Genomic DNA, 26063 nt, shown 5'->3' with positions numbered 1-26063 from the left:
ATGTGTGGCTCACACTTGTCCCAGACTTCCACCACTACCTGCAGATGTTAAGGGCAGTCTTTTGAAAAGATTGCTGTTTGTTTTTGACCAGGTTGCTATTGTATTTGGTCAAATTCAGGCCCAAGATTCAGGCAAATAGGTACATTGGCCGTGTAAAATGAAGTACCGTATTCGTCCGAGTATAGTCCCACGTTCGAGTATAGTCCCACCCCCCATTTTTCGAAAAATTCCAAAAATTGTAAAAAAAAAAAAAAAAAAAAAAACAAATTTTCGGTTTTGGAGTGTCCCTGGACCTAGACCTGAATGCTAGGAAATTCAAAAAAAACAAAAAATAAAAAAAAAAAAAAAAAAATTCAAGATATTTTGTATTTTTAATATGAAAATTGATACTTTGTTTTCATGTCATACTCTATTAATGATATCAAAATGCAGTCAAATTCAATGCATTTTTTGGAAAAAAAAAATGTTTTTTTTTTTTAAATTCGAGTATATCACAACCCCCCAATTGTGAAAAATGTTCACCTAAAAAACAGGTGGGACTATACTCAGACCAATACGGTATATTATTTTTTGCTTAAAAGGGCATTTCGTGATCCACAGCCTCATCCCCCCACTTTTCTCAAAAAAAGTTGAGATTTTTATATCACTGGAAACCTCTGGCTACAAAATATTTCTTGCAGAGTAATTCGTTTAGCAAAGATATCATGAAATTTGAATTTCGTTCTGGTGCACCAGAACGAAATTACAACGCATTGTCTATGGAGCAGTGTATACACATAATCATGCACAACTCGCGTACACAAAATCGGAATCAACTGAAATTTTGGGAATAGGTTTTTTTCGTGGATACCTACTGAAAAATGTCATAAAAAGAGGATGCTAGAATCACGAAATACTCCTTTAATTCCAACTTGAACCGGAAGAAAGAACCCTGGCCTGTATCAACTCGCCACGACCCGGCCCAACCTGTTGATATATTCCCCAATCTGCTGCACACTGCAGATTTTAAACATACTGAAATTCAATTTGCTGCAAGATCCATACATCCCTTCCAAGGGGTAGGGTCGGTTGGTCAGATTTTTTTAAATTTTATGTTTTTAAGGTCGTCAGAGCCAAAACATGTTTGTCTAATTAGCTAAACAAATAGGTGTGAATTGGGATATTTCTCTACTGTATATCACTTTATTAATGTTTTAAAACAGTTTAGAAGTGTGAAGAAACTGTTTTAAAAAACATTTTAGGGCAAGAAAACAACATTTTTCTGGAATTTCCAAAATTACGGTCTGTATTCTTTTATACAGTAAAACCAAAAAAAAATATTTTCCCAGATTTTCCAAATGAGAGTTGGTCAGAAAAAACAATCAAACAACTTATTTTTGCCTTACGTACCTTTGCTACAGCATCATCTATAGACTGTAGTGTTATAAGCCTCTTTCTCTGTAAGAAATCTGTGAATGTTTTAAGTTGGTCTGTAAGAGGTGGTGTGTACTGCATTATCCAATGCTTGTCAAAATTAGGGTTGTAATTCCAGGTTTCTGTTCTGTAATACAGGAAAAGAAGACACAGGAGTTGTTAATATTGATCAACATTTGTGATAACTAAATTTAAAGAGCCAAATATGCCATTTGAAAGTGGCAGCAAATAACTGGTAATATACACATACATACATGCATTAGGAATTTAGTTGTACACAAATCCAAATTTGCACTTACAACTGGATGTTTTTTCCATTGCAGAAAAGTTCCTCAGAAATATGCCAATATATCCACTGCACTTACTGAGTGCACACATCCTGATACCTTCCGGGCAACAATCAGTGTTTCAAAAAATGAAAAAGTGGTATGTTACTTACATCACCTTTTTCATTCTTTCTACTTTTAGTGCCAAGATCACCTCAAAATAATACAGGCCCTCAGACCAAATGTCCTTGAAAATATGTGAGGGCCATTCGATTCTTGGAGGGTCCTCAACATTTTTGGACACAACATAAATAAATAAAATAAATAAAATTTTTGGATTTATACCCATCAATGTCTATCATAAGAAAGAAATTGTGGCTTATTTTAAGAACTGGCTGCTGAGGACTCACTTCTGTATTTTGCTGAGAAACACTTGTAGCTACATTGCACATTCTTTCAAAACTAACATCAAGTTACACATTCTAAACAGAACTTCCAAACTTCACCAAGTTGTACATGTAACCTTTTTGACAAATCACATTCAAAGCTTTTACAAATGACCAAAAACGCTCAATTGTTGCACCTTTTAACTGCAAGGGCTACGAAAAATGACACCTCTCAAATAATACCACCATTTACTAAGATAAACACTCATTCAATACCAACAATTTATATGTCCAACACGTCGAAATTATTCTCTTTTTTAAACGGAAAATCAACTTGCACGATTGTCAAAGGAAAAGGATCTAATAGCTGGTAGCCTAATGCTCTAGAATCCCCAAAACACTCATTGTCAAACCCCTTTATGCTAAAGTACTATTATTCCCCATGTAAACGGATAGTCCATAAAAAGTAGTAGTACCAATGTTTGTTTTGCTTACAAAAGCAACTGGGCTTGCTTGTCAGAACCATTGTCAAGTTAGTTGTATCGATTTTCGTATTGTGAGGCGGACAGTTTATCGACCGCTGCTTCCTGATAAAAGCCTCTTTTTTCGTTCAAATAACACAGCTCAAGTGGGGTTTCCGTGCATATCCATTTTGGGGTAAAACAGTGCATTTTAGAGAGTTTAATTATAGTTGTGATAATATTTGTGTTTGTGCTAGGAGGGTACACACACAGCTGGGATAAGATGACTTTCCAATTTTTGAAAGAGTTTTCTGCAGAGACGACCTTTCATTATTGATCATGTTTCATTTTGTTTGAGACCGTTTTAAAGGAGCTTTGTGAGATTTCAGAAAATGTGTATATCGAGGGTTGAGAGCCAGAAAACCTCAACTCACAATCACCTGCTCCCACAAAATGAGCATAAAGTCGTCAGGGCACTGTAGAAGAAACAGTCCATTAATCATGATAGAATTCAATAGAAAACAAAAGACAGGGTGAAAGAAATACTGACTTTAGAAGACCAAAGCTAGGAGCCAACTTTATGCTCATTGTGTGAGAGCTGGTCATAGTGTGTTACGGCTTTCTGGTTCTGAACCTTGAATATCATACTAAGCAGCACCTAAAACAGTTAAGCTTAATTCAGCGTCTTTCATGTAAATGATTTGTAATAAAGTCCAAGATCCGGAACTTAATGCCACACAATTGAATTGCAGATAGGCTTAACATGTTACTCACAATATGTCTCTTAGTCTTAGTTTCAATATTACAAATTTTTGGCTCTAAGTTTCTAACTCCGTAGGCACTTTGTGTATTCAATCTATCAAATAAAGGCAATGTTTTCTCATTTTTTTGCACAATCTACAATGTATCAGAGCCCCTTTAACTTAAGTCGGGTAAGTCGGGTTAATAACAGTGAAAGCGGATTATGCCACACAGAGGTTGCTCAAATGCAGGACAGGAATTTAAGACTGAAGTATAAAATCTATCAAAAGCTAGCCAAGTTATACAGCACAAACATAACCTTGGTAGCTAGCCCACATTTGATACAAACAATGTTCATAATTCCCACATAGCCTGGAACATGTTGGCAAACTTACACATTTTGATACAAGACTTTTAAAAAGTATACAATGTACCATAAAATGGTTGAATTGCTGCTTTGAATGTGTAACTTTGGATGTTGTGCCTCTAGTATTATTACTACTGCATTTTGAAAAGGATGATTATTAATATGTAGAGCTTTGTTTCAAAACCCCTACATCCACTTGCCCAATTTTGAGAACACATTAAAAATCATCAAAATAATCACTGATATAAGGTGTTTTTCAACAAAAGCAGTTTTTGGAAGGATGCTCATCCTACCCAAGCATCCCGCCAAAAACTGCTTTTGTTGCAAACCCCATATATCAGTGATTTTTGATGCTTTTTGATGTGTTCTCAAAAATGGGCAAGTGGATGTAAGGGGTTTTGAAACAAAGCTCTTCATATATCAAAACAGTGCCTACTGACTTTTCAGTGGTCTTTTAATTAGAAGTTCAATGGTGTATTATTTTCTAAGAATTGCATTCACGCTGACACCCAAAGATCTATTGTCATATCATATCTTCAAAGTATAGTCTTCAGGGTAAAAAAAAAACCGTGTCATTTTCAAACTTATTTACTAAAACAACTATTTAACAAATTCTCAGAAAATTAAATGTTGACATGTACCAGGTTTTATAATGTTTCATAATGTTCCCGGGATAGACAGCAGTTTATAAATACAATAGGTTTATAAATACAATAGGTTAAAGACTTATGATTCCTCCTATCTCTAGTGAAATCCATCCCAGGTTTCGGGAAATTGGGATGCATTGGTAAATTTTGCAATATGTCCCAGGTTTTGGGAAAATGGGATATATTGGTAAATGTTACAATCCATCCCAGGTTTTGGGAAAATGGGATACATTGGTAAATGTTGCAATCCATCCCAGGTTTTAGGAAAATGGGATGCATTGGTAAATGTTGCAATCCATCCCAGGTTTTAGGAAAATGGGATACATTGGTAAATTTTGCAATCTGTCCCAGGTTTTGGGAAAATGGGATACATTGGTAAATGTTACAATCCATCCCAGGTTTTAGGAAAATGGGATACATTGGTAAATTTTACAATCTGTCCCAGGTTTTGGGAAAATGGGATACATTGGTAAATGTTACCATCTGTCCCAGGTTTTGGGAAAATGGGATACATTGGTAAATGTTACAATCTGTCCCAGGTTTTAGGAAAATGGGATACATTGGTAAATGTTACCATCTGTCCCAGGTTTTGGGAAAATGGGATACATTGGTAAATGTTACAATCTGTCCCAGGTTTTAGGAAAATGGGATACATTGGTAAATTTTACAATCTGTCCCAGGTTTTGGGAAAATGGGATACATTGGTAAATGTTACCATCTGTCCCAGGTTTTGGGAAAATGGGATACATTGGTAAATGTTACAATCTGTCCCAGGTTTTAGGAAAGTGGGATACATTGGTAAATTTTGCAATCTGTCCCAGGTTTTGGGAAAATGGGATACATTGGTAAATGTTACCATCTGTCCCAGGTTTTGGGAAAATGGGATACATTGGTAAATGTTACAATCTGTCCCCATACAAATCAAACACCTGTTGGTGTGTTTTTAACCAAATTCCACACTTTCATTCACTCACCTATGCCACTGATTATTTTGAAACATTTGTGCGAATTGTGGAGCACCATCTTCAGGCCCGTGTGGTCCAGGCATAGATAATACCATGTGTATAGGATTATCCGGATACGCCATCTTGGATAATTTGAAGAAAGTTACACTGTCATTGGCTATTAAATCTGGCAAGTAATCTCTGAAAGAAAAAGAAAAAAGAATTTGTTCTTATCACATTGGAAAGTTGTATTATAACATCAAGTCCATGAGAACTCCATGTTAAATAGCCAAAATAGCCAGTGGGTTTCCTTCACTTTACCTCATTATTTGGCTTAAAATGGACAGAAACCCTTCCTGACAGTTATTACTAATATTATTTCAGCATTTTAGGTAAAGAATAACAAAGTTAAAATCTTACAGAATTCATATAATATGGCATTTATCACCACCTGTCATTTCATTTTTTCTCATAGTGATGAATAAGAGATCAAGCTTTAACGCTGCACTAGTATAAAGCCATTTTTTACCATTGTTGCTGTCCACACTCTACACATCGCAGAAGGCACCTCCCAGGTTATAGGAATGGTTTACAGCAATATGATATTCTTCCCAATGACAAAACCATGATAAGTTTGTTAGGTTTATATAAGGCGGAAATTATTCGGCTTTTGTTACTATCTGCGTGTCAATAAAGTCCCAACTCACGCTGCGTGAATTCACATAAGCGTTAGCTAGTAACGCATTACGCAATGCACACCTAGCGTAAGCATTGCGCCCAACAGCGTGCACGCCATTCTATATCAATACACAATGTTATGAGTCTTATTTTTTCCGCCTTATATCAGCCGAACAAACTTTAGTAATATGTCAACAAAAGTGGACCAAAATGACATCTCACTATGGACCACAATGGCCTCATCCCGATGGCATAGTCCAGTAACCTCAATTAAAACAATCACAGTGACCTCAAGTTGCAGAGTATGAGTTATTGTACCTAAATTTTCAAAGGTCATTCAATGAATGTACAAATGTATTGGGGTTAAAGAACTGTGCACTAATAGATGCGCATGTTTTGGATCCTAGTGTCTTACCAATTCTTACTTACCTGTGATAATCATGGCCATGGTTAAACAGCTGACCATTTCTATTTAATGTATAGTTGTAGAATTTGGAGTTTTGGAGTAGGCCGACCCATTCCACCCATCCATTGGGAACATATGTACCATCATAACGATTTAAATATTTACCAAAATACCCTGCAAAAAACAAAGGAATAGACAATACAATGAATTATTAGAATGTGGCTTATATGTCTACAACTTGTTTCAATTAGTGGTTTAATGACTATGTATATCAGCTTTTGAGAGGGTATTTTACATACATACATACATCATCATTTTATTTCATTCAAATCAACATACAAAATATATATAAAAGACACAAAAATTTGAATGAGGAGATGCTCAAAAGGCCCAAAGGCCTGAAGCGAGCACCCCTTACACTACCCTAAGTTACAACATACAAGTACACAAACTTAACAAATAAAAGAAAAAAAGAAAGAGGAGAAGAACATGCAAAGAAAGAACCAATATAAATATTTATAACATTTCAATAAATAGACATTCCACAGTTCACACAATTTTAAAATTATTAGATGTTTATGTATAGAAATAAATAAGCTAGGATGAGATTTAGGAGCTGAACTGTATGCACATGGTCAGCAGCTTAGTTTCAAGTCATAAGTCATATATGCAGATTCAACATTGCATCTGGAATAGGCATGGGAACGTTAACGCACGCATGATCCGTTAAACATTTAGCAATTGCGGTAAACGTGTAACACGCAAGTAATTTTCAACCTTCAATTTTCCATTCTTCAATTTGCCAATCAACAGTTGAAAGTGACAAAATCCGAAGACGACCTTAATAATTTACATGAAACTTGCTCAAAACATTCATTATTTAACACTAATACATCAAAATAATGCATAGTTTCTGACATATTTGGGCCGTTGACCTCGCGAATTTTACCTTATGTAGGCCTACAGCGCCATTGAAACTAGCATATTCTGTTAGAAATTCCGGTTTTGTGAGGTGCACCGCACCTATCGTATATTCATGAAATCTTGCCGCAAGACGGGCTGGATCAATGCGTGTTAATACCTTAAACCATCACTGATGCATTAAACGTGTAGGAAAATAAACGGAATAACCCATCCCTAATCTGGAAGAGCCTGCCTTGTCAAAAATACAGATTAGATGATAATTTTTACAAGGTTTTTGTGCAGCTTTGTCATTCACAAGTGACATGTGGTACTGACTAGACTACTGATGTATATTATCTGTGGACAGATGTACACCAAATGATCATGAATCAGACAAAATAGAGTGTTGAAGTTCAGCGTTCCAATAGCCTGAGTTTCAGACATCATCAAATGAAGACCGGGTTCAACACCTGTCTGCAATAAGCACTAGTCTGTTCAGGATGACAGTTATTTCTAAGATTTCAGGTGACTAACAGCTGGAATAATTTATACATGCCATCTTCATGAGGTTAAGATAACTACTGAAGATTATGGAACATAGTTGAGAAAATAAATAATGCTTGGGATGTCTTTTCTCTTCATCTTCTTTGTTCATGCCTTCCTTCTTTCCTTCCCCTTCACCAAAAAGTACCTGGGTCATTAGGTTAATTCTGATCTCTGAAGTGATAATGACATCATAATATTGCTTCCTAGCATTTATCATATTAGACCACCTTCTCTCCTAAATGCAGGACAAAGTTGGACAATTTTATTTTACCATGGATTTGCTATTCAGAGCTACAGGTTTGTGGAAGCAGGTCTCATATTTGGTCCCTATTGTTGTCCATGTCCACACCTGCACAAGATGAAACCTAGACCCTATTTTCACAGCTGTACAGCCGAGACTCCCAGTGATCCGCTGTTAAACCGTAGCACCCAATTATAGGTCATAGGTCATCTCGTCCTGAACCCCCTCAGCTCCATCACAAAGCTGAGTTTGCATTCTTACCTCATGTTTTAACACCGTCAGATTTACACCAAGAATGGAACGGATTTGTATGTTTACATATTTCTCCCATGTGTTTGCATCAACTGGTGTGCATGGGATCCGGGATGTTAGCATTTGTATTGAGTTTTCCTCCTCTATAAACTACTAGGGTTGCCATATATTTCATTTCAACCCCTTTAGCTAGGGGCCAGGGAGGACACTGCACTCAAATCCAACCAAAATATAACTTGGTCGGAAATCAATTTTAAAAGGGCATTTTGAGATCAAATTGATCAAAAATTGTATTATTTTCTCTGAATTTTATCGGAAATCATCTTCAAAAACTTCTTGATTAGTTGCTTTTGTAACAAAATTCACTAAAAAGGGGCTAAAAAAGTGTTTTTCCACTCAAGCTATAAAGTCAGTCAAGTGTTGTTGTAGCCATTTTTCAGGTATAATTACAATATGATTCTGCCACTATGCCCAATCTTTTTCTTGAATTATCCCCCTAAATGTTTTCTCCCTATGTTCCCATTATTATCATTCTTGGACCCACCAGAGCAGTTCTTCTGGGTGAACCAGACCTGCCTGGTTATCAAATTAATTAGTGACAAGGTTATTTCTGAATTTGATAGGTGCTAATTGATGCAAATACATTAAACATCAATTAGCACCTGTCAAATTCAGAGATAACCTTGTCACTGATTCATTTTTTAACCAGGCAGGTTTGGTTCACCCAGAAGAACTGCTCTGGTGGAGCTTCCTCTTTAAAAATGGCAAAGCACCTGCTCCTACACATGCTCAGGTGTCACAGACAGAGAATGCACAAATGAGCTTATATTTTGGGGCTTTTCCTAGATGAGTTTATTGTTTTAATACTACAAGTGAATTATGCCACCCATCCTCTGTGAGTGCAGCAATTGCCTGCATACGTCAGCAGGTGAAAGACACCAGTGGAATTTTGACATGAAATTTTTATTATATGATGATGTAGTTTCATCTTGGTTTGATTTTCATGTGCCTACTAAAGATATGAAATGATTTTTTTGTGAACATATTTTGATGAAAATTTCATTGAACTGGATATCTGAATGTGAGTCTGGAAAAAATGTTTAGGCCTCAGGCAGATAAACCAACTTTCCAACCAGATTTAGCAACATTCCCATCATTTTTTAAGTATTTCTTTAATATTTGGGGTAAGCAAGTTCCTCCAAATGCCAAAATTTACAGCGAATGAGCTTCTTGGATTCCCAACTTTTTCAGCCTTGCCTGATAACAACACTCTAGTGATTACCGAATTTCCACTGTACCTGTTTTAAAATGCAATTTATACAACTTGTATCAAAGTGATCAACATTCAAGAGTTTCCAAATTTATTGAAAAGACTGCTACTCCCAACTGGTACACTGGATGTATTTGAAATGACCAGAAGTTACTAGCTACTACTTGAACTTGAAGGTCTCATCTTCACAATCTTAATTCTCACTATGGACCACAATGGCCTCATCCCAATGGCATAGTTCAATTAAACAATCATAATGCAAAATTTGATCTCTGAGTTGTTGTACCCAAATTTCCAAAATTGTCATTCAATGAATGTACAAATGTATTGGGGTTACTGGACTGTGTCCTGATAGATGAGCATGTTGTGGATCCTAGTGTCTACATGAGTAAGAAGTTTCCATAACAGTTAGAAACTGATGCCCAACCATTTTGACACAAGTTTGTATACACAATAAATGCACTCAAGTTCTACCTGTTCTATAATTTGCATTTTGTAGAAATGCCCCAAACGATCTCCTCTCGGGGCCCGCCTTCCACTCATCCGATACACAGTGATCCTGGTTGCTATACACACCGTGATTATGGACATACTGGCCTGTAAGAATACTACTCCTTGATGGACAACACAGGGGTGTCGTTACAAAAGCGTTGATAAAATTGGCACCCTTGTCGCCCAGGAGGCGTCTGGTTTTGTTCATTGCACCCATGGAACCTGCACAAAGATGGAAAAGAGAATAGAGATTTAATTGTTATACACCAACATTTATAAGTATCTCTTTAACAAATAATAACTGTAATTAAAATGAAGTAGATTAAATCTTTTAATCAAAACATTATAGACACTGAATAAATCTGCAAATAACAGTAGAATTACATGTACAACTTGAGCTATTCTTGCTCAGTGAACAATAGAGGTTATCCGTGTTCTATAAGCTGCATATCCTATCAACGACTGCTATACCTTGTTTACAACTTTCAAAAGAAGTACCAGCATGTGCAACCATGACTGTTTCAAAATAGCCCGCCAAGAGTCATGCAGGTAACTCCGAAGGTCATGAATTGATTTGTTTTGAATAAGGAATACTACGGGAATTGGCGCCTTTTGTTAGAAGTCACACATGAGTGAAGTGGATAACCTCTATATAAAACCCATGATTTTCCACTGGGAATCTGCCATTGGTCCCTCCCTGCAAAGTGGTGTAGACATGGATACACTCCTGTGTAATAGTCAATTTTCAGTATCGGTTCCTGGATATCCTCTACACTTTACAGAATAAGACAGTGTGTTGCTTTCATCGCATAGCATGCCTATCTTCTCTCTAAAAAAGATTGTAAAGACTATAATGGTGGATATGCACTGATTGCAAATGAAAGCCAAAGATGAATCTCTTTTTAACGCCCTACATAAATCCATGTTGCTATGTAACACATGATATTTAGACAAAATACCAACATTTCAAAGTAAAGAACAACTCAAGTCAGCAGGAATAAGAACTAATGCATGATGATGCCATATATCCACTTCAAAGCAGGTTTTCTTATTGAGCCAGAAAATACAATTTATTTCCTAATCCCCCTCAAAATCAATGTAATCTATGTTCATTTCCTTTCTTTTACCGCAAGCTATTCACAATACAAAATGGCAAACCTCACCCTGAATCAGGGTTGCCAAACCCGCGATTTGGTAGCCCAATTGGGCGACTTTTGAAGATTTTTCCCGCGACTTTGGACAATTTCCTGTCCCATAGAAACCCAATGGTTAAGAAAAAATTTGGGCGACTTTTCAACATTGGCTCCCGCGACTTCCGATAGTTTCCTGCTCCATAGAAACCAATGGTAAAGAGAAAAATTGGGCGACTTTTCGATTATTTGACCCGCGATTCGGGCTGAAATCTTTTGGCAACCCTGCCTGAATGGAAATGTTTCCGAACAGAGACAAGGCATTTTTCAATTCAGTGAAAGGATTAGCCTAAGTCTCTATTTGATCCAATCTCCTACTGCTGCGATTCAATAACTATGAATTTCTCAACTTTAACCTACACTTTGGAATATCTGGTACAAAGGGCGACTTCACATGGGAGGCAAGACCCACATCATTATACACTCCAGTGATCCACATCAAGTATTCTCTCGGTTGGGGTTGTTCCATCCAGTGCACTTACCCATTTCTCACGACTGTCAAAGGGGACACCCTCACAAAATCCCTATTGGTTTGTATAGGGCCTTCTTTGTATCATAGAAAACACCAATCTTTTCCTTTACTAATTATTGGAAGTTCAGACATGCCAACATTAACATCCAGAAAATAGGGCGGATTCAAACAAAAAATAGGGAGGTTTTTACATGCAACTTCAAGGGCACAAAACTTGCCAGAAATAGGGAGGTTGCCAAAATTGGGTGTCAAATGGACAAAAATGTTAAATTACAGAAATAGGGAGAGTATTAGTATTCCCTTCGTGTAAGTTGTAAGTGTCCAATTCGCGTCCAATGGCGCAAGATGGAACAGCTGAATCTCAGCAAAAACAACCAATGGGATGCAGTGATCTATCGTGAGTGATGTTATGCCGACCTGTACATGTAGCAACTGTCTACACAGCAAAGTGATCCGCATCAGGGAAATGGTTGTGTAGAGAGCTTGTTAAGGGGGTACTTAACACCCCTTTGATAAATTTGTGACTATTTTTGCATTTTTCTCAAAAAATAATAACACACTGGTAACAAAAGTTTATGTATATTATTGGGGCAAGGAATCCAATTACTACACTGAAATTTCAGTGACTCAAGACAAGCGGTTAAGTATATATGATAGGAAATGAGGTACATCCTAGCGGTACCTTATTTCTTATGATAAATAATGAACCGCTTGTCTTGAGTCACTGAAATTCCAGTGTAGTAATTGGATTCATTGCCCCTATAATATACATAACTTTTGTTACCACTGTTTTATTAGATTTTGAGAAAAATGCAAAAATCGACACCAATTTAATCGAGGGGTGTTAAGTACCCCCTTAACAGTGGATGGGCATGTAGGGTGCATCATGCCGTAATGTCACCTGTGCGCACCAGAGAAGTACACATTGATCCACATCTAAGAAGTCCGCATTGATGTGGATCCCAGCCTCCCGTGTGCAGTCAACATTTATTCCACCGTTCTCATTGCCACAAATTTCACATTTTGAACATGTTGAGGACTATTTTTTTCTCAACGATTCCTTTCCTGTAAAATGTAATTGTCAAGCCTTGAAATAAGCGGCGCGGGGAGCAAATTTACCCTTGTAAAGCCACCAATTGCTCCTGGTCCTTGTGAAATTCACATGAACCAGGAGCAATTTTCTTAAATAAATTGCTCCTGCTTACAGTTTTGCACTTGATGCAGTCGTGCTGGTATGCTGTATTGTATTATGCAGAAAAGGATTTAATATTGAAAATTGCTCCTGTTTCTTCAGAAATTGCTCCTGGTTCTTGTAAAATCCCAGTGAACCAGGAGCAATGTTCAAAACAAATTGCTCCTGGTTCCAGTCTACTTATTTCAAGGCTTGGTAATTGTACAATAAATGGATCGGTGGTGAAATACACACGCATGCATTTAGATGATACCTTGGATTTTTTTATCAATTTGTAAAAAAAATCAGTGTCACCTGTCCTCTGTGGCATGCCAAGGGTTAACTTTAAAATTCCATTTCCATCATAGGATATTGAATTGTTTGAACAAGGGAATTGGCCCTGATAGATATAGGTACATGGTAAATCCCGAATTATCAAGGGAAATTCCCCCAGGTAGGTACAAGGTAATCCCCATGGTGGCCTATATTTTTACATGTCTTTTCGCCAGCCCATCGGGCTGGTACCCGTTTCTGGGATGGGGTCAGTTTGCTCAAGAGATTAATTTTATTGGTATTGGAATGACTTTTGTTAAAACTTTTTGTGGTTGAATTTTTTAAAAATATTTTAATTCGATGTGTAAGGAAAAGAAAGTATGTTTTGCGTTTCAGCGAATGAAAGCGAGTGAGTATTACCAAAGTTATGTTTGAATTAATATGACTTTAAAAGTTTTAGGTATAGGCCTAAAATGTAACAATAATAGTTAATATACAGCATCATATGGTCAGCAGAAGAAAAGTATGTCATTTCAGTGTCTTTGACCGGGGTCCTTGACCACTGAACAGCGTGATATCATGTTGATAACAGATCTAAGAATCAAAATCTTCATCATATGGACCATATTGATGTCAAAGTAATTATCTATCCTATCCTGTGTCGTTTTATGGATAAAAATGACTCAAAATGCTATTGATGAAATAGTTGCTATCATGAACATCAGTTTTGCCTTTTCAACGGGAAAAATCCGATGCAAAATAAAGTTTTTAGGGCCTAGCTATAATATGGGCATAATTTATGCATGTAGGCCTATAGTATTGAACAATGTACCCATTTGACATGCACTTATAGATAAATAAATTGTCTTACTTTATTAATTTAATAACTTCTATGTTATAAATAAAATGACACATAACGTAAGTGAAGCTACTTTCTATCTTTTTATTTGATTCATAAACTTACAGTCAAAACACACAAGAGTGAAGATTGCAGTGAGTAATCAGTCCTTTATAAATGTTCTTGCCACCATCTATCATATAGTAAACTATACATTGTGAATTAATATCAAATTATTTTAAAATAAAAAATGTACATGTAAGGTGAGTTTATATTATGTTATATGGCTTAATTTAAGGAGTATTTCGTGATCCTAGCATCCTCTTTTTATGACATTTTTCAGTAGATATCCACAAAAAAAAGCTTATTCTAAAAAATTTCAGTTGATTCCGATTTTGCCTTGACGAGTTATGCATGGTTATGTGTACACAATGTGTTGCAATTTTGTTCTGGTATACCAGAACGAAATTCAAATTTCACGATTACTTTGCTGACGAATTAATCTGCAAGAAATATTTTGTACATAAACATTATGTAGCCAGAGGTTTCCAGTGATATAAAAATCTCAACTTTTTTTGAGAAAATTTAGGGGATGATGCTGTGGATCACGAAATGCCCTTTTAACTAAAACCTGCAGTCAGTGCAGTGTAGTATTTGTGACGTGGTATATCGAAAGCAGACACTTTTGGACAGGATCGTAAATGGAGAAATAGCCAAAAATCTACCCATTGAACAGCCATATTTGGCATGGCGGCCATCTTGGAAAAAATAGCAAAAAATTGAAAAATAGTAAATAGTAAAGCCCTGCCTCCTCCTTTTTTGAAAAAGTCCGGACGAGAAACTTGTTTCTTTTTTTACTTGGCCTAATGAATTAAAGAGTTGACAGGAGATTAGGAGTTAATGTTTTCTGCAGTTTCAGTGTACATCTTCTCACCGTTGATGGTTTGGTGGACTGTCATGTAACATGGCTGTAGTAAGCCGTGATCCTAAAAATGCCTTTCACATTGACCAAAACTAATTACAAGACCTCTTCTACATTGAGGCTGGCTTTCCCTTTTAAAGGGAATTTTTATAAGGGCTGGGGTATGAGCGTTTGGACAGTATTTATTTTGGGACATTAGAGCACATCAGACATATCGAATTGCATTCTGAATCTGAAGAATGTCATTCTGATATCAAATAATTTTGATTTTTGAAATTTGCAATTTAATACACATTTTATGGCAAATCATTAAAATTGATATTTTTGATATTTAACAGTACTTGAAGTAAACTTTATAAATCTGATGATTTATACTTAAAGTGTATGTAGGTGGGATGAAAAGCGACGATCAATTGAAAATTTTGACCTTTAGTATTGAAGATATGGATTTTTTCCCAAAACACACAAAAAAATTAGGTCTTTTTGGGAAAAAATCCATATCTTCAATCTTAAAGGTCAAAATTTTCAATTGACCGTCGGCTTTTCCTCCCTGCTACATACACTTTAAGAATATATCATTAGATTTATAAAATTTATTTCGAGGACTGTTATATATCAAAATTTGAAAAAATATCAAATTTTTATAATTTGTCATAAAATTTGTATTATATTGTGATTTTCAAAAATGAAAATTATTTTATATCAGAAAGAGATGCTTCGTATGCAGAATGCAATTCGATAGGTCTGAGGTGCTCTCATGTCCCACAAAAAATACTGTCGAAACGCAATAAACGCTCATTTTAGATCCCTTAATTATTGGACAATTTGCTAAAATTTTGGTCTTGTATTTTGAAATTGTTGCAATTTTTTTTTTACTTGACCTGTGTTGGAAGTCTTATGAAGTTATGAAAGGGAAATGGTAAACATAGGCCTAGGAACCGGGGGGCTTGAGGGGCTCAGCCCCCTCAATATTTTGGTGCGGGGCTGGGATACCTTTCAGCCCCCCCAATAATCCTAGGTGAACTTAAAAAATTGTGATAAAATTGAGGGCAAAGGGGTCTTTGTGACCTATATTTTGCAAAATTTTCTGACTCCCCCCCCCAGTCTCGCCCACAATTTTTTTTTTCAAGTTTCAGCCCCCCACCCCAAGTTGAAAATCTTCCTAAGCCTATGGTAAAGAATTAAAAAGTGGACATTTTGAAACTTGAAAATAAGTTGTGGTTTAATTAACAGATACTGGTACCACTTATCTGTGCTGGTACCAGTGTTCGAACTAAGTACTTATCCTCTTGTCCTTTTGTCCAAAAATCACTGGGGACAACCATATGATATTGAGCTATGTACTTATCCCCTGGACAATCACTATATTTTACCTCCAAAAGTATGACACATTATGGGGACAACCAAAATGTATTGAGGACAAGCAGAATTTATGCTTTAGTTATCCTCAGGATAACCTCCAGATTTTCCTTATTTCGGACACTGGCTGGTACAATGGTGCACCATTTGGGGGGCAAGAAATGATTGGGACGGGGAAAGACGCCATCTCTGTGTGCTGACAGGTATAGGGTAATCCAGGTGGCGACCTACATCCTCTGGTGGAAATCACCTTGACAAATTGAATAGCACACTCGCTCATGCAATCAGTGGGTGAGTGGGTTGTTTAAAAATGTCAAACTTTTTGTGTTGGAATTCAGAAATTGCATAGACAGATGTCAAACTAATTACAAGACCTCTTCTACATTGAGGCTGGCTTTCCCTTTTAAAGGGAATTTTTATAAGGGCTGGGGTATGACGTTTGGACAGTATTTATTTTGGGACATTAGAGCACATCAGACATATCGAATTGCATTCTGAATACGAAGAATGTCATTCTGATATCAAATAATTTTGATTTTTGAAATTTGCAATTTAATACACATTTTATGGCAAATCATTAAAATTGATATTTTGATATTTAACAGTACTTGAAGTAAACTTTATAAATCTGATGATTTATACTTAAAGTGTATGTAGGTGGGATGAAAAGTTGACGATCAATTGAAAATTTTGACCTTTCAGTATTGAAGATATGGATTTCTTTCCCAAAACACACAAAAAAATTAGGTCTTTTTGGGAAAAAATCCATATCTTCAATACGTAAAGGTCAAAATTTTCAATTGACCGTCGGCTTTTCCTCCCTGCTACATACACTTTAAGAATATATCATTAGATTTATAAAATTTATTTCGAGGACTGTTATATATCAAAAATTTGAAAAAATATCAAATTTTTATAATTTGTCATAAAATTTGTATTATATTGTGATTTTCAAAAAATGAAAATTATTTTATATCAGAAAGAGATGCTTCAGTATGCAGAATGCAATTCGATAGGTCTGAGGTGCTCTCATGTCCCACAAAAATACTGTCTAAAACGCTAATAAACGCTCATTTTAGATCCCTTAATTATTGGACAATTTGCTAAAATTTTGGTCTTGTATTTTGAAATTGTTGCAATTTTTTTTTACTTGACCTGTGTTGGAAGTCTTATGAAGTTATGAAAGGAAATGGTAAACATAGGCCTAGGAACCGGGGGGCTTGAGGGGCTCAGCCCCTCAATACTTTTTGGTGCGGGGCTGGGATACCTTTCAGCCCCCCAATAATCCTAGGTGAACTTAACAATGTGTGATAAAATTGAGGGCAAAGGGGTCTTTGTGACCTATATTTTGCAAAATTTTCAGTCTCGCCCACAATTTTTTTTTTCAAGTTTCAGCCCCCCACCCCAAGTTGAAAATCTTCCTAAGCCTATGGTAAAGAATTAAAAAGTGGACATTTTGAAACTTGAAAATAAGTTGTGGTTTAATTAACAGATACTGGTACCACTTATCTGTGCTGGTACCAGTGTTCGAACTAAGTACTTATCCTCTTGTCCTTTTGTCCAAAAATCACTGGGGACAACCATATGATATTGAGCTATGTACTTATCCCCTGGACAATCACTATATTTTACCTCCAAAAGTATGACACATTATGGGGACAACCAAAATGTATTGAGGACAAGCAGAATTTATGCTTTAGTTATCCTCAGGATAACCTCCAGATTTTCCTTATTTCGGACACTGGCTGGTACAATGGTGCACCATTTGGGGGCAAGAAATGATTGGGACGGGGAAAGACGCCATCTCTGTGTGCTGACAGGTATAGGGTAATCCAGGTGGCGACCTACATCCTCTGGTGGAAATCACCTTGACAAATTGAATAGCACACTCGCTCATGCAATCAGTGGGTGAGTGGGTTGTTTAAAAATGTCAAACTTTTTGTGTTGGAATTCAGAAATTGCATAGACAGATGTCAAATATGGGTATATTTACCATTTCTGAAACTCAAACTTTGCATTTTCTTCCTTAGAGTTAGTCAGGCCTTCATTTTTGAAAATTGCAGGAGCTCTGTTAATCACTCTGAGTTTACTAAGGTGCTCACCACGGACTAAATCTTTTAATATTTGTATAAAAGCATAGGGATTCAAGTAGTGAAGGAGCTCAGTAAATCATACTCCTGAAATGTTGTTGAAGAGAGCTGGAAGGAGCTCTGGTGCAATCGAGCTCCTCACTATTATGAAGGAGAAAATATTTGTATTCAAAATCAAATCCGAAATCCAGTATAAATTTGGACACATAGTATTAGTAAAATGGAACCCATTTCTAATTTGAAGTAGGGAACCAATTCAAAATGGCTATTAGGGCTACAACCTCTTTCCAACAGCCCAAATCATGCTAATGACAAATTACAATGTTTGATCTATCTAGCTCTTAGATGTAGGTCATCATTTTAACCTTTGTAGTATGACAAAGATGATTGCAATCCTGTAGACATGCCAATGAGACACATGAGCAAGCTCTTTAGCAGATACAGGTTGGGGTTTACCGATTCCCTCAAGACTTACAGATGCAGTATGTGACAACAAATCAACATGTCATATCAATGAATATTGATGTTATGGCACTGTCTGCTGTATGCACCATACTCATCCCATTGGGGCACTCATCATTATCCTCTGCTCATTATACCACACAGTGTCATCGCCCCGATATCTTAATGGTAGAAATCGCCATGGTAGGTTGAATCCACAGCCATGCACGGCCATTTTATTCCACCTTTAATATGAGACGCAGTAGCCAAGTGACCTGACTAAGGCTACTGACAATAGCCGGGGTAATTGATTTCTCGATGTGTGAGTAAGCTTGTATACGACATTGCGGTCAATGGTCATACTGCCTCCACTGGAGTAGTGAGTGCAGCTATAGCCCGCGCTGTAGTCCATACAGGACCAACGCAATATAAAATTAAGAATTTTGGTCAGATTTTGAGTTCAAGTCTCACGGCCGTTTCTCAAAGCGCAAACTAACGACTATCATATCTGTTCAACACATATTTTCAAGTGTATGAGACCAGATCTGGTTTCTTGAGACGAAATCATTTACGAGAGATATTCATCATTTTCCACCCCGGTATCCGAAGATTTTCATCTGATATCAAAATCGTGCATAGCAATTCACGTGTATCGATCCCGGGTATTTATTTTAGTATCTCTGCTGCACCAAATAATTATTAGCCAGGCGATGTCGGTGTGTACCAGGCATATAATTTGCCAGGCCAATATTATTTTGCCAAGATTGGTTTTGATGGCATCTCAAGTTCCTGTTTCTGAGGTCACATGGCATGTGACCTCAGAAACAGGAACTTTTTCTTTAAAATCTAGAGTGCACTTCTATAAGGACCTTGACCCTGTTCACATTAGGAAATTTTCTTCTTCTTTCGACGAACCTCGAACGAAGATTAAAAATTGTTTTTTTCTAATGTGTACGCACTTTTCTTCCTTCGACCGAAGATTAAAATTTTGTAATGTGTACACTCGCTTCGTTCAACGAAGGAAGGTGATCGTGTGACAAGGGACCTTCGCCGGCTTTAATAATAACCGGGCGTTAATAGCTTCGTACAGTGCAATGTCTTCGTTCGGTCTTCGTTCAGCGTAATGTGTACGCATGCTTAATTAGTTAATCAAGATTAACTTATCTTCGTCGAATGAAGAAATTTTCTAATGTGAACAGGGTCCTTGACGATGTAATTTTATCATTGTGTTCACAAAAGGGGATCATTGGTGGATGGGGGAAGAGGATACGTCACACCACTGCACTCCAAAATAAACGGGCCTGATATTTTACATTATTTTTTTACAAAATATTTCTACTGAGCATACTGCATGTACTAGGCCTATTTGTACCATCTTTGGAAGGAGATGCTTGAAATATAAACAGTAATGACCTGCAATGAACTGGGTGAACTGACATTGGTGATTATATCTCTAATCAATAACATTTTCCAGAAGTCAGAGTGGTGTTTAATGTGGTTTTAGTCTGACCATAGTCGTGTTCACATTTTGAGTTACACCCAGGGTAGACTAACGCTAACATTGATAAAATTTTCAGAAACATTTTCGCTACTCCTACCGCGTGTCCACACCCTAGCCTAGCACTACGCCAACCAGTTCCACCAAGCATTCACTTCTGGTCGGCGTAACCATCGGCTACCACTTCCGGTGTTTCTGTGACCTTTTTCAACCACACAATATGTAATGTCTTAGTGTCTGAGTAGCAGCGTTCACATTGCAACTTACGCCTGGCGGAGGTTACACCCAGCTCGCTTACTCCTGACCTTTGTCAGGAGTAAATCGTCGGACGTACGCCTGGCGGAACTTACGCTGACCATCGTTCACACTGCCACTACTCCTGGCAACGCCTACCGCTACTCCTAGCAACTTGCGCCGACCAATTTCCGCCGGGCGTACATCCGACAATGTGAACACAGCTCATGATAGAAGAAACTTGCATGGTCTGACTGCCAGGGTCTAGATTCTATAAAGTATAAGCTCCCTGTATTGAGTTTATTGGAGTGACAAGTTCTGTTTTAGGTCAAATTCTGGTTTCTAAAAATCCCTAAAATTCACCAATCCAAGGGAATTTTGTCAACTTTCTAAAACACGCTCCATCAAGATGTAGGCCTAAATAACCAAAATGGCACATTGGAACCTGGTTCTGCATATTGAAGAGCCATTTTGTTTTAATTTGAAGATACTATGGGCAAGTATACGAAGAAAATGTCAGTAAAAGGAGTTTGCTTGGGCATTTTGCTGCATCAGTAATCTTTCAGGTGGAAATAAGCTTAATTTTGCACAATTGCTTTTTCTGAGTTTTCTGTTTTTTTCCACTCTAATCCACTTCTGTGATCTTTTATCATCTGCTTTCAAAAGGGTCATCAATTGAGAATGTGGACAGTGTGCAAAATTAGTACTAATGCAAGTTCAGTATAGTCAGATTTTTCATATGGTCAAGTCATCACTAATCAATGTCCATTATGTCACCTGTCTCAGTCCAACAATGCGGAAGTCACCACTGTCCAGCAATGACCTGAAGTGACCTGTTTGATTTGACCATCACACCACCCTTTGACCTAGATCTCACACACCCCTAGATTAACCCCTGTCTAGCCACAACCAGGGATCCCTGCCACAACTAATCATCAAGTTAACCACAGTAGCCTGATAACAATAACATTGACATATACACCAAAATTGTCATGGATGAAACGGACTCCAAAAACAGCTCTTGGCCAAGTTTCACTGAAGATACAATTAAGCTCATCTGTCAGAACACAGTTCTTTAACCCCAATATACTCCCACATTCATAAAATGACCTGTGGATATGCTGGATACACCAACTCACACCCTACAACTTGAGGTCAAATTTGGTGCTATGATTGTTCAATGGAAGTTATGAACTATGCCATTGGGGATGAGGCCATATGGTCCATATAGTGTTTGGAAGACTGACAATAGATTTTGCCTTTAGGTGACGCTGATTTTTTCCGAAGTGTGGAAGGACTAGATTTGTCGGAAAAGGAAGAAGACGATCCATACAATGTCATGCTCTTTTCAATTGAATGAAAACAATATCTTTGGACCCCTGAAGTGCAGTGGGGTTATTTAAAACAGTTACATTTTAATTTGCATCCCCTTTTGTAAATTCTATTGCAACAGGCACATAGAGTGCAAATGGCAATGCCCTAAACCCGGGGGGTTCACTCCCATTGTGGCCTGTACACCATCCGCGATAATAAAAACGTGGAAAAAGGGTAGGTTTTCGTGGGTAGGCACGATACGCGTGTATCGTGTTTAGAGTGTCTAAAACATGAAAAATTGGGGGAAAAAAGGGTAGCAAAATTGCAATTGCTAAGTATGCGGAAATGAAATTTAGGGTATGAAATTTTATGCATGCAAGGAATAAAATCCCTGTTTAGGGTGAGAAAACAGGCGCTTGTTGCCTGTTTAGGGTATGGTTTTAGCCAAGGTTAAGTCCTTGTTTAGGGTGCTTTTCAGAAGTTGATTATCGCGGATGGTGTGCAGGCCACAATGGGAGTGACCCCCACCCCCCGTTGCCCTAAACCAGGGTCCTAAACCAGGGGTGGCAAACTTAATGAACCCAAGGGTCACATTGCAAAGTTCAGACAGTTTGATGGGTTATACAACATTATTGCTAACTTTTGTTTAAAATATTAATCATTTTTATTTTATTTTTTAAAAAGGCTTCGCACATTGGACATCATTGAAGGCTGGTTGCAAGTGGCCTGGGGCCCAGAGGTTGGCCACTTAGGCTGCCCAGGATCTACAAGCTGATTTCAAGGTCCACTATTGTCTGCCAAATCCAAAATCCAGACGAGAAGCATCACCTTAAAAACACACCCCTAGTCACTCCCTGACCAATGTTTACTCAGAATACAAAGTACATTGCACTTAAATAACATTTATCACAGCCAGGAAACCACATGTCATCAACTTTTTTTTATTTCCTAGAATTTGGACAATTTTACTTCCTTCAGTCAACAAAATCTTTGTTGTTCTTCCTACATTATCCAAATAAAGTAAATAGTTTCAAAAAATTATTATCACAAATGGAATTAAATAAACTTTCTCTACTTTTAAAGTGATTTATGAAACTCAAATACAATTACACTATTTACATCCTTTAATTTTGATCGATTTTGGTTTTCTTTATTCAAATCAAATTATTATCAATAGACCAAAAAGTACATAATGCATGGTGTATAATAGTATATAGTATGAGAGAGATAGAGAAAGATAGTCCTGCAGACTGAGACAGACAGAATGAAGAACACTTTTGGAACAATTACACCCTGCTACATATCCAAACCTTACCCTAAAGTATACATTTCATATCCCAACCCTTGTACATTGTACAAACAAAACAAAAACAAATCAAGTGGGGTGGCACTGAAAAATCCATCAAATTAAATGTGGAAAAGACTTTACTCAGACCTCGTCAATATTCACAGCCCAAAGTAATAAAAAAACCAATATTTTGAAGTATAAGGAATAACACACAAACACACGTGAATGCCCATACATAAACATGTTTGAACGAATCTCTCATCACCGTCAACTTCATGAAGGGTCACCACCGAATCACTAGGATCCACAACATGTTCATCTATCAGGGCAAAGTTCTTTAACCCCAATACATTTGTACATTCATTGAATGACCTTTGAAAATGTGGGTACAAAAACTCGTACTCTGCAACTTGAGGTCAAATTTTGCACTATGATTGTTTAATTGAGGTTATTGAACTATGCCATTGGGATGAGGCTATTGTGGTCCATAGTGAATCCTGTGCCTCAGGGGAAATCAAACACTGTGGCACCAAATTTACAAAGTGCCTGCTTTTCATATTCGATTTCTTCTAATTAGCGGAGAAAGAAAAGGCCATTTGGATTATATAAGCTTTGAATATAAGTCAGGATAAAAAGGTTTCGTAAAAATCAAAGACTGCATCTTTATAATAGCATAATGCCACAGCAAACGGAAATTAGAAATGGAAGAGGATATTACAGAGGAAATTTTGCACAATCATATTTCAATTTTTTTTCAAATAATTTGTTTGCCATATTGACTTATTTTCTTGAAATCTGAATTGCTGCAAAAATGCTCACTATTTAAGAACAATATTGATTTTTTAAATGAAATTTGACACCTTTAATAATATGAATCCCCAAGATCCCAAGGTAGAACCCACGCTCAATAAAAATAATTAGTCTACAAGAGTATACCATATCTTAAAGGAGTATTTTGTGATCCTAGCATCGTCTTTTTATGACATTTTCAGTAGATATCCATGGAAAAATCTTATTCCCAAAATTTCAGTTGATTCCGATTTTGCGTTTGTGAGTTGTGCATGATTATGTGTATTACACTGCTCCATGTATAGGCCACTGTGTTGAAATTATATTCACAGGAGTGTTTCTTCAGCTAGTTAGCAGAACACACTTTTAAATGTGAAATGTTTCACACTCAAGTCTAGACAATTAATGATTCAGACTTCACATGATTAGTGTACATTATCATTAATTAGTCTCTTCAGTTAATTACTCCTACACCACATTAATTATATATATTTTTTGCTACTGAGTTTTTTTTCTTTCTTTTTTTGTAAGTGTTTTAGTGTAATGTTCGTTCTTTTAAGAAAAAATAGAAAATTTCTACCAAATTTTATCTACTTCATATTTGTATTTGTTTAAACATTAGGCCGAGTAAAAAAAAATACATGTTTCTCGTCCGCGCCCTCCTCCTTTTTTGAAGATTTTTCACATTTCTTTTCATTTTGTAAACTTTCAGTTATAACTTCTTGAAAAAGATGTTTCAGAATTTGAAACTTATTTTACGGCTTTGTAAATGCATAATACATCATTTGAGAAGAGTTTTGTGATCACTAGAAGGGTCTACCTCTCAAAACAATAAAATAAAAAGGGCCTCCTCCTTTTTCTCAGATATCAATCTGTATGTCGAATACCCAAAATATGGTGCCAAATACAGGTATTTAGCGTCGTTTTCCAATAAAAAATAGAAAATAAAAAGCCCCTCATCCTCCTAATTTTTAAAAACCCGGACGAGAAACATGTTTTTATTTTTACTTGGCCTTAGTTCTAAGTATATTCCAACCCTTTGGGGCCTAGTTTACTCCCACACAACATTAATAACATTCTGCTATACATGTAGGAAATTGCCTTCAGGAAGAAAATATATGTAAATTGTTCATTCCTTTACAATTGTCTCCAACATGCTCTTCCTTCTCAAGCAAATCAAATGTACTTTCAAACTAGAAGTCCCAACTACATGTAGAAGTTCCACCACTAAAGGTGGATTTCAAAGTTGCAAAAAAGTTCAATACCATTAAAAAAATAGCATGAATGTGCAATGCTTATCAGGTAGTGAACATTGCCAACCGCAGATAATGTTGCTTTCCTTTTGGAAATTATGGTGCTTATAGCAGTGTTGCCTAAATCGTTCACTAAATGCAAAATCAGGTTTTGTCTCGATGTAGACAACATTTTTGAAATTGTCCCCAAAAGTTGTAAAGACAGTTTGTGTTGACCAAACATTTTGAATTGGGATATGTTTACTAACAAAACTGTGATGTGACACCAAATTGATGGTAGCCCTTTTGAGAAAGGTTATTGACCTTTTTAGTTGACCAGCATATGGAAAAGTAGTCTCTTTTGCTCAAATAAAAGGGGTCCCATAGTTAAGCAATGAGAGAAAATTGTCTTTTTTCTCTTTCAACTTCAATTATTATGAAGAGAAAGTCTTTAATTTTTTGGCTCACTCTTAATTGTCTCAAGTATATATTAAACTTTACTTTCCCCGATTTTCAAGGAAATCTGATGAAAGACATCGTCGTACAGGAGCACTAAACACAGCAAGGTATTCCCAAAATCTCACTCGATTTACAAGGAAATACACTGACATGCACCCCGTGTCATTAAAGTAGCGTACTATAGACGGCCCTCACTTGATAACAGAAAGTCCGATTGACTTGGCTTAAACGGTATTTCCTAGAAATACTTTGCCAGATTCTACTCTCTAAAAAGGAATCTGATTGGTTACAAAGTGCCGTCGTACTGTAGGAAAAACCATACCCTCTTCCGTACAGCCCTGCTTAGTGTGTTGTGTGGTAATGTATGCATTGTGCATTGACCTCGAACGCCTCTGTATACACAGCGTGCACACACTGGAGTTGAGTATAATTTTTTTAAAGAGACTTTCATAGGAAAACTTTTCCATGTGTTTGCAAAAC

At 36.7% G+C, this 26063-nt stretch overlaps 1 protein-coding gene across 9 annotated transcripts in view; it reads right to left on the bottom strand.

The window, feature by feature from the left end:
* The window catches only part of LOC140162827 (extracellular sulfatase Sulf-1-like), a 251062-nt gene that overhangs the window by 12532 nt on the left and 212467 nt on the right, over positions 1-26063 (bottom strand). For all 9 annotated transcript variants that reach the window (XM_072186129.1, XM_072186131.1, XM_072186132.1 and 6 more), the window contains 4 exons: positions 9996-10235; positions 6333-6483; positions 5256-5426; positions 1390-1540 (listed from right to left, as the gene is read on the bottom strand). In XM_072186129.1, coding sequence (XP_072042230.1) covers positions 1390-1540; positions 5256-5426; positions 6333-6483; positions 9996-10235 — 713 coding nt within the window. The remainder of the gene's footprint in view (positions 1-1389; positions 1541-5255; positions 5427-6332; positions 6484-9995; positions 10236-26063) is intronic.

The sequence above is a fragment of the Amphiura filiformis genome, chromosome 10 (assembly GCF_039555335.1).
Source record: "Amphiura filiformis chromosome 10, Afil_fr2py, whole genome shotgun sequence".
Lineage (NCBI taxonomy): Eukaryota > Metazoa > Echinodermata > Ophiuroidea > Amphilepidida > Amphiuridae > Amphiura > Amphiura filiformis.
Note: the sequence above shows the minus strand (reverse complement) of the source record. Positions and strands in the feature narration are given on the sequence as shown.